The following is an 11,037-nucleotide window of genomic DNA, read 5'->3' as shown; positions in this document are numbered from 1 at the left end:
TATATCTTTAGTTGATTTGTTCTCTATATTTTACTATCAACTTGTTTCCGGGACCGTCAAGATTCAGTAGGCATGTGTGTCACCGTCGATGCTAAGCTCCGCCCACAGCCAATCAGAATCAGTGTTAGCCGTGGTCGGATGTTGAAATCTCAATTAAGTACAAACGAGTGTCACGGTGAACGATGATTGGTTTTAAGTTAATATTTACCTATAAACTTGTTTGTAAAATAACAATAAGAGATGATTTGCTATGTTGGATGTAGTGCCTTTGTACGGTAAAACCGCCGAGCAAAGCTTATACATTCTGCATTATAGTTATCGTAATGTGGCACCCTGTTAAATAATGTATTTATGCGTTTTAGATTTTTCTGTCGGTTATTTGCGTTTTCCGTAATCGCGTAAGCGCGCGTATACTTTCGTTTCGTTTGTATGTATCGTTGTTATAGTAGGCCCTGAATAGGTATACTATTGTTATGTATAGGTGTCGTATATGTATGGACAATGACTGACCGCTTGACCCGTGACATGCGCTGTCTAATTCTTTCTACCTTTTCCCGCCTAATCTTTCTTTTCTTTCTTACTTATTTGGGATTTGAACAAGGCAGATGTATATACTGATTACGCCATTTTTTGTTTGTCCTTCGTGCCATACACGGGAGACTACGATTCCAGTTCCACTTCAAGTAATAAGTAGTATTTGGAATGACTTTGCCTAGCTGTTTGGTCTGTTGGTTCGACGGAGAGAACCCCCTTATGACAATTCTACAGTAATTTAGCTGGAAATGCTCCAAAACTCTACTGGAACATTTGTCCATGTTTCTGACCAAAAGGATTAAAGGGAGGTAAATATCGTACCTAATACTGGAATACCAATCCACTATTCGAATATTTGGGGAATTGGTATTCATTCGCGAAAGTTCGAACATTCTTTTCAGCTCTACTCATGAATACCATCTCGCAGGGGTATGAAGCAAAATTAGTGAGAATTTAACAAGATATCAACAGGAGGCCATCTTGGATATTAAGAAATAGCACTTACAGTGCATGTACTTATTGTACTTTGTTATTCAGTCTCCACAATAATATTATATTGTATGTCTTTTCAGAGGAAACTTGTGACATCAAAGGCAGTCAAGAAACGCTGAAAACAGATACGCTTAACATAAAAAGTAAGATATGAATGGAAAGCCTAATGAGTCCAATAACTTGGAAATGGTTGTATTTATGAACACAAGATAAGATTTTTAGTCCACCATCATCAGATGGAGGGCTAATCAAATCGTTCTTTGTCCGGCATCTATCCGTCTATCCTTGTTATTACATTTCTTAGAAAGATCTTTCTCAAATACCATTTGCAGGTTCCCCTTTGTGCCTAGTTGTGCATATTCCATTTTGAGACTGATCTGAAAACAAGATGGCCAAAAGGTGGCCATTTTGAATTTTGACATTTCAAGTTTACACAGTCCAAATTATTTTAAGAGGCTCTCCAAGGGATTCTGGAAAAAAAGTCACATATGGCAGTTGGTCTCTTAATTAAATCACTATTTGACAAAAGACTTAGAAAGACCTATTCAGTATCAGAATCTTTAATTGCACCATATAGCATTTTAAAATCATTTACAACAATTAAAAGTTGCTGAATAAATTAAATTTAAGAGAAAGGTAGCTTTAAATCTTTACCTAATTAAAACATTCTTGTGCATACATTTGGTAGCCAATTCATCACCCCAGCTTGATACAGACTAAATATCAATACAGTGGTTATAATAATTGACGCCAGTGAACTTGAATATAAGTTAAGGTCATTCAAATTTACTAACCTAAGAGCCAATTACTAAAGCATGTTATTCACCAATTATCAAGACCTTTGGTCGCTTGGTTATTGAGAAGTTTTTTACGGTTTGATTTTAAAAAATCACACGTTCAAACTTTGACCCTTACCTAAAACAAGATGTTGACCTTTGATGGTTATTCTTGTGCGTACGTGTTGTAGCCGATCGCCCCTGCATGCTATAGACACAATCAATACTTTGGACATTTCTGTTATTGAGATTGAACTCTTTTTTTTTTGAATATTTTTATATAATTGACCCCATTTATCTTGAATATAGGTCAAGGTCATTCATGTGTGCCGAAAAATGACTTTATTCATAATTTAAAAATAATTACATTTAGTTAAATATGTTAGCCGAGTTATGAGACAATGTATACAGGCAGGCTGAATCAGCTACCTAGCTAGTTTTTTTTAATCATGTATAAAGACTGGTCACCAGCCATACAATTTACCAGACATGTTAAATACATACTGACCACTCGTGAAATTAGTGGCCTACAGGACCATTCAATGATATATGTGTAGTAATAATAAGCAATAGCATGTGAACTGAACTGATGTAAACAGAGTATGGCATGTATACGTGTTAGCTAACTGTCTGATGTAATGGTAACGTCACATGTATTAAATTGTCCATCGATCAGTGTGTATTTAAGTCCTGTATTCGTAGCTGGAAAAGAGTCGACTTCTGAGGCTAGAGTTGAGAACATCTACACTGTACAAATAAACATTCAACAGATCAACAATACGTGTGTCACCTCATTAGTTTCGCGACACCAACTACTCATCCACACACGTTAAAAAAACTGATTGCTCATTGCTAGAACATATTATTCACCAAATATCAAGACCTTGGATCACTTGGTTATTAAAAAGTTTAGTTTTTTTCTCACAAAATTAGACATTTGAACGTTGTCCTCTACTGTAAACCAAAAGGTCTGTAGTCCGTGGTACATCGTCCTTCTGTTGCATACCTGTCAACTTTCAGAAATGAAACGTGGGAAAGTGCGTGAATGACATTTTTGTCTCTTCGGCTTACTTGTATTGTGTCAAGTCGCTTATTATTAAATTATATTGGATACTATTTTAACATAAATCAAGGACACAACAGTCAATTAATAATTATATAGTTTATTTAAAGGTATATAATATCAAGACAACACCTTCAAAAATACTTTAGCTTATCAATGTATCATACCAATTCTAGATGAATATAACTCAATAGATAATGAGATTCATACAAATCAAACTTGAAATAAATAAAATTAATGTAGTGTTTCTAAAAACATCTTTTTGATAATATGATCCATAATCTCTTTAATTCTTGTTATTCATTCGAATCCGTACTAAACACGTATATAAGTGTTCAAATGGATGACCTTGATCTTCATTCAAGGTCACAGGGGTCAAATATGCTAAAGCATATCAAAACTCAGGTGACCGTTTAGGCTCAGTGGCTTCTTGTTTGGTTATATTTATGAAACCATTGAGATTCCCACCCCATAACCATATATAGCATTGTAAGGCATCAAGGAATGAACAAAATCATGATGTAAAAATAGGCCCTGGGGTTTTCCCCACCCCTAAAGATTGATAATTAGTCTCTTTGTGGTATCTTTGAAAAAGTTGAGATCCTTACCCCATAATCACATACAACATTGCTGTAAATAAAGAGATAATTAGGCCACTTTAACATTCATTTCTAGAGTTAGGATGCTGAATATTGGATACAAAGATACTATATCGTTTGTTTACAGACATGCATGCTTCTATCGACCAAGGTAGCCAGATGTCGTTTAAAATACCACAAGACATTGATTTAAAGAGACGAAAGTCAAGAGAAGATGTTGATGTTCATTTTGCAAGAGTTACTGGGGCACAAAACCGAGCAAAGACAGGAGAATTTAAAAAAGGTTAGTTTATTAAGTCATCTGACCTGAAGGGTCAGAATGACCTAGATCATGTGCCATGCGTACACTTTTCACATTTTAACTTCTTCTCAAGTTCTACCTGCAGGACTGAGCCCAAAGTTATCTGAATTTATTCTGAGATGGTCCTGACCAAGTGTTGTTATTTCTCAGGTAAGTCTGAAATCCAAAATGGCCACCTTGGCCGCCATCTTAAAAAACACATTTTAAACTGGAGCCATCAAGCTGGAAATTAGTGAGGATGTTAAAGAAGGGGAGCCACAAAAGAGATGTTATTTTTGTAAAAAGCTTTTGATATGGCAGCCACGGCGGCGTTCATTTTGTTACATGATTTTGCAATCTTGATTTGGCTGAACAGCACCTTTTTAAAACATCTCGAGTTCGGCCAGTGGGATTAATCTCTAACTTACCTGAAAATATCATGAGATGGTTCTGACAAAGTGTTGTTATCTTTCGAGTTCATTAGAAATCCAAGATTGTGCCATCTTGAAAAACACATTTTAAACTTCTCCAGTTCCACTGGAGCCATTGAGCTTGAAATCGGTGGGGATGTTACGGAAGGGAGGAGGACCAAGTGTTGTTATTTTTGACCTGGTTAAAACATTTGATAAGGCTGCCACTGCCGCCATTTTGTGATATAATTGCGCAATCGTGATTTTCCTTAACAACACCTATTTTAAGCTTCTTCTCAAGTTCCATCAGTGGGATTCAGTTCTTACATTACTGTAATAATTCTGAGATGGTCCTTGCTAAGTGTTGTTATTTGTCGGGCTGGTCGAAAATTCAAGATGGCAACATTAAACATTAGGCATAGATAGTGCTGTTACAGGGGTAGAACAATAGGTACTTATTACAGGTTTTGGGAAAGTGGCTGATTCTTAGGTGACCTGTAAGTATACTTTACATATCATAGGGCTATACTGTTACTGAGTATGTATACTGCAATATATAGAACTACAAACGTATATTGATGTCAGATGACAGTTAAGGCCCAAGCTCATATTTTTAAGATGGCTCCTAACTCCTTCAGTATTCATGACGTCTTGAAATCGATAAGTGACATCTCCAAAAGTTATCTCATCTGGTCCGAAGGACCAATGTATGCTTATTTCAAACCACAGGGGCTTGGCACGATTTTCCAAATGATAGTCTATATATATATGTATATAGTATCAAGGGTAGTAACTACAAAGAGGGGGAAGACGAACGTATTTAAAAAAAAAAAAAATTTGTCGTATTCTGCGGGTCAAATATCTTAGTGACACATACATTACCTTAAAGAGAAATGTTTTATCTTTCCAATGAGTGTTCGATGAACAAAATTGGCCAAGTATTATCCAAGTTATGACCTGACGAATTCGGAAATAGATGCTGAAATGGTTAGGTCGGAATCTCCCTGTCCGGTTGAATAGTCGCCTCGCCTCTAATGGGTACCTCAATAACCATTCAGAAATCGAAAAATCGACGCTTGCAGCGGTATACAGTAACCATAACTATGTCAATATAGGATGTCGGTTGGTTATGTTATCCGTCATGTGCCGTAGCCAATTCCATATTACATCACCGAGCTTACCGTCTTCAAAAAGAACCACCATCTTTCCCTTCATTCGGAACGCTTCTTGGCTGTACGACCACTGTAACGACATAAACAAAATCACGAAAGGTTAGGGAAAGATGGCAGTGTTTTTGAAGACGGTAAGCTCGGTGATGTAATATGGAATTGGCTACGGCACATGACGGATAACATAACCAACCGACATCCTATATTGACATAGTTATGGTTACTGTATACCGCTGCAAGCGTCGATTTTTCGATTTCTGAATGGTTATTGAGGTACCCATTATTCAACCGGACAGGGAGATTCCGACCTAGCCATTTCAGCATCTATTTCCGAATTCGTCAGGTCATAACTTGGATAATACTTGGGCAATTTTGTTCATCGAACACTCATTGGAAAGTTAAAACATTTCTCTTTAAGGTAATGTATGTGTCACTAAGATTTTTGACCCGCAGAATACGACAAATTATATTTTTTTTAAAATACGTTCGTCTTCCCCCTCTTTGTAGTTACTACCCTTGATACTATATACATATATATATGGACTATCATTTGGAAAATCGTGCCAAGCCCCTGTGTTTCAAACCGTGGCGTCCGTCGTCCGTCCGTCAACAATTGACTTCTTCATAACCGCTGATTTGAATTAAAATTTGACTGGTAGCATCGTTATGGGGTGGGGATTCAAAATTGTACAAATGGTGGGGCTGAAGAGGGGCTGAGAGGTGGGGCCAAAGGGGGTCGATTTCGCGCTAAATTGATATAGACGACTTCTCTCTAAGCAATGGATATCACTCAGATTTGACTGTGATCACCTCTATGGGGTGAGGGGTGGGGCCAAATGTGATCAATTTGCCTTTATTGCTATGAACAAAAAAATCTCTGAAAGTAAGCGATGGGTCTTGCTCATATTTGACAGGTAGCATCCCTAGGGAGTTGGGATTCAAAAAGTTACAAATGGTCCAGCTCACCCCCAGGGGACTGAGGGGCGGGGCCAAAGGGAGCAATTTGGCTTTATTGCTATAAACGACTTTTTAGCCCACCATTATCAGTCCGTCCTCCTCCTCAGAAAGTACTGAAGGGATCTTTCTCAAATTCCGTATGTAGGTTTCCCTTTGTGCCTAGTTATGCATATTGCATTTTGAGACCAATAGGAAATTAACATGGCCGACAGGCTGCCATCTTGGATTTTGACAATTAAAGATTGTTATCGCTATGTCTCAGAAAGTACTGAAGAGATCTTTCTCAAATATCATAAGTAAGTTCTCCTTGGTGCCTAGTTATGCATATTGCATTTTGTGATCAACTGGAAAACAACATGGCCGACAGGCAGACATCTTGGATTTTGACAATTGTAGTTTGTTATCGCTATTTCTTAGAAAGTCCTAAAGGGATCTTTCTCAAATTTAATATATAAGTTCCCCGTTGTGCTAAGTTATGCATATTGCATTTTGAGATTAATCGGAATACAACATGGCTGACAGGCAGCCATCTTGGATTTTAACAATTGAAGTTTGTTATCGCTATTTCTTAGAAAGTACTGAAGGGATCTTTCTCAAATTTCATATATAGATCCCCCTTGTTTGAAAAGTACTAGAGGGATGTTTCTCAATTTACACAGATTATTAAAAGGAAGGGAAAAATAGACATGGAATCTATAAAGATCGTTCAATAGTGGGCGCCAAGACCCTCTGGAATCTCTGGTTGTATTTTTGAAACCGTTGAAATCCCCATCCCATGAATGTATATAGCATGGCTGGGTATCAAGAGATAAACAAAAAAAATGATGTAGAAACAGTGTATGAAAATATGTCTACAGAAAATTGAAATCCCATAGCGCAAGTCATTTTTCCATAGATCCAATTTGTAAACATATTGTTGAAAGTAGCATATTTGTCACGCAAATACCTGCGTCATCCAGTAATAACACGCTGTTATGGGTAAAAAAAACTCTATTGTAAGTTCTGATTTCATATGATCATTTGTCAGAAAATATTGGAATGTTGTTTACATGAATTTTAATGTATGTCAGGACTCAAACTTTGAATAGCCAATCATGCCAACACTTTGAAATTTTACATAGACCGACCAGGTTTTCTATATCCTCTGGCCATCGGACCACCTTTACTTTCAAACACTGTAGAAATAGGCCCTGGGGTATTTCCCCTCCTTTAGGGACTTATTGTCTTGAATATATATTTGAAACTCTTTCGATCTCCACCACATTATGAAACAAAGCATAGTTCGGCATCAAGAGATAGATAAAATCATTATGTAAAAATAGACCCTGGGGCTTTTCCCACCCTTAGGGACTTAGTTTCTTTAATATATTTTTGAAATCATTTAGATCCCTACCCCATAACCATACATAGCATAGTTAGACATCAAAAGATAACCAAAATCATGTTGTAAAAATAGGCCCTAGGGTCTTTCCCAACCCCTAGGGACTTTCCCAACTCCTAGGGACTTGGTTCCTTTGATATATCTTTGAAACTGTTTAGATCCCCATCCTATAACCATATGAGCATTTCTGGGCATCAAAAGAGAAACACAACTCTGATGTAAAAATAGGCCCAGAAGTATTTCCCCACCCCCAAAGGACCCCTAGGGAGTCTGGACTTCGTTTCTAGGTTTTATCTTTGAAGCAGTTGAGATCCCTTCCCCATAACCATATATAGCATTGTTTGACATTAGCAAATAAAGCTTTTAACAAATTGAACATGAACATATTTTGTCGTTTGATCAAATCCAACAAGTTGAGCGATACAGGCCCTCTGGACTTTTTGTTTCTACATTTGGTACTTAAAGCGAAAGTAGAATACTTCTGATTTTTTCTGGCTTCATTTCCAAGAAATATGCTAATAAAAATGCCCATGCTGGTTCAGCTGAATGAAGTGATTATTAGCCGAAACCTAACATGAGGATATTCCGATATCAGTAAAGATGTTGCATGGTTTAAATCAGTCGATAATGAAATGCTTGTACAATGTATAAAACATGAGCGTGCGATTCAACAAATCACCGGAACGAATAAGGTAGGCCCATTCATCTGTAGATCTAACAAATTAATTTCTGAGACAAGTTTCTTCTAATGAAAATTATCAAAGATCAATTATTTAATCATGATACAGATCAAATGATATATGGAGAGAGAAAAAATTATAAATTGAGTACAATCTAAAAACTTAAGAACAAAAATATAATGGGACAGTAATTCACGGGAATCTTATAAATGCGTAGGAAATCATGATGTGGTTACCCAGATACATGACGGACATCACACGATTAATTGAACTGAGAATTAAATTTACTCAATTCAAGTTTCTGTATCTTATAGCAGAACTTTAAAGCAACCACAGCCTTTTTAAAGTAAACAAAATTCCTTAAGATGATACTCATCAGTAAAACATTCAGGAATGCATTTTAAAAAGCAAAACAAACAACAAAACTTTCTTCTTATTTCCTGCCATTTTATATTGATACTTGCTTTTCTCCTTTATTTTGGTCCCTCATGCACAGCAACTATTTGTGGCCTTGGAACTTTGACTTAAACAACTTCTCAATAACGATGAGGCAGATACCTGATGTTGGTCATATGTCATGCTGTTGTGAAGAGCTACCAAGTTTGTTTAAATGAATAACCTTGATCTACACTCAAGATCACAGGGGTCAAATTGGCTAAAATCTTTTAAATATCATCTCTATAACAAAGGGGCCCAGGGAATGGATATTGGGCCTGTAGCATGCCTCGATGAAGGGCTACCAAGTTTTGTCAAATGATTGACCTTGATCTACATTCAAGGTCACAGGGGTCAAATAGGCTAAAATCTTGAAACATCTTCTTTTCAATAACCAAGAGACCCAGATATTTGAAATATGTAGCATTCTTGGGTGGCGGGCTACCATGTTTGTTCAAATGAATGATCTTGACCTACATTCAAAGTAACAGTGGTCACATAAGCTAAATTGTTTGAACGACTTCTTTTCAATAACCAAGAGGCCTAGAGAGTTAATATTTGGTCTGTAGCAAGGCGAGTGATGGGCTACCAAGCCGAGTGATATAAGCCCATTGGACCTCTTTACATGTTTGAGAGTCCCACCAACTTTGCATTTAATAGTTTAATTTTTAGACCCAATTATTTTCCTGTTCAATTAATTTTGATAGAGCTTGCATACTTACCAAAATAGAAATCATAAGACCTATATATTGATACGAATATTATGTACAAATATCACATTTTTACTTTTCAGGATGCGTGATAATATGTATAGATATTTCGCCTGCCAGTAATTCATCAGTACCATCTTCGTTACATCTGGCTGAAGAGTTCAAACATTATCTGTTGGATGGTGGAACTATACCATTAACTGACGAATCACAAACAGTGTTACATGTAGACAAAGAAGCTAGTTTCACGATAACACCACAAACTGCTGCTAAAGATGGTAAGAACAAACATGTGATAAATATTAGGTGATGAAGTATTGAATCAACCATACTTTTAGAACACAATTATGGATTCCAGAATGCTTTTACTTTGTAGTAAGTTTTTACATATGTAGCACAAGAATAATATATATGCAAATGATGGGTATACTATGGAAGGCCAAATGGATTAAAATTTTAAGTGATGGACACGTGGTCCAGTGATCGACACACAGTCTAGTGATGGAAACACAGTCAAGTGATGGAAACACAGTCAAATGACGGAAACACAGTCTGACCCAGTAACACAGTCAGGTGATGGACACACAGTCTGGCCAAGACACACAGTCTGGCCTAGACACACAGTCTGGTGCAGACACACAATTCAGTGATGGACACATTGTCTGACCCAGACACAGTCCAGTGATGGACACACAGTTTCAGAATGAATTGACCTTCCTCACCGAGGTAGGCCTATATAACTTTACATGTGTTTTTTATCCGAGAAAGTCATAACCACAGCTAATTACTGCCAATTAGTAGTCTGTGGTCAAAGGCCAGAGGTAAGCCAATCAGATTTTGGGTGGTCACAAATGACCAATCGGAGGCTTTGAAAGTGGTTACACACCGTGGTGTGTAAGCAAAAACAATAAAACGTTTTATCACGTGTCATATCAGTTGTGGAACAAGCGTAGTTATGGAATAAACAATAATTATTAATATTTATTAAAAGTTAAACATCCATTTGAACGAAACGGGGGAAAAAATAATTAATATTGTAAAGGATTTATTATTTTTAATGGCATCTGCTGCTATACCGTGGTAGGCACAGAGACCTGATATTGGTCCTGTGGTATGCTGGGGTGAGGGGCTACCATGTTTGTTCAAATAAATTACCTTGACGTACATTAAAGGTCATAGAGGTCAATAGAGTAAAATCTTTAAACATCTTCTCAATAACCGATTAAGGGACCCAGGGAGTTGATATTTGGTCCGTAGCATACTGGGGTGAATGGCTACCAAGTTTGTTCAAATGAATGACCTTGACCAGAATTCAAGGTGATTATCAGCATGGGATGGCAGTTTGTTGGTATGCACATGTTGGCCCTGACTGGCCCCCTTGTCTGAGGGTTAATTGGGGCCATAAAGATTCAAATCAACTAAAACTTACTCAAAATCTTCTTCTTTAAACCCAAAGTAGGTAGAATCAATCTACTATTCATAGATGGAAGGGTCTAAAGGTGGCGTGCCTTACAATAATTGTGAATTTCATGACCCTAGGGTCTTATGAGA

General features: G+C 37.0%; 1 protein-coding gene across 1 annotated transcript; it reads left to right on the top strand.

Annotated features, from left to right (window-relative positions):
* Positions 1-1,121: 1,121 nt before the first annotated feature.
* On the top strand, positions 1,122-9,764 carry LOC117319261 (the record flags this gene model as incomplete). The annotated part of the gene is given in 3 exon segments (XM_033874093.1): positions 1,122-1,169; positions 3,592-3,747; positions 9,570-9,764. Coding segments are annotated over 2 exon segments (349 nt in total), but the record flags the coding sequence as incomplete, so codon positions are not given.
* Positions 9,765-11,037: the final 1,273 nt, after the last annotated feature.

Source organism: Pecten maximus, unplaced genomic scaffold, assembly GCF_902652985.1.
Source record: "Pecten maximus unplaced genomic scaffold, xPecMax1.1, whole genome shotgun sequence".
NCBI classification, from domain to species: Eukaryota; Metazoa; Mollusca; class Bivalvia; order Pectinida; family Pectinidae; genus Pecten; species Pecten maximus.
The sequence above is the reverse complement of the archived record's forward strand: the minus strand, read 5'-3'. Positions and strand labels throughout refer to the sequence as shown.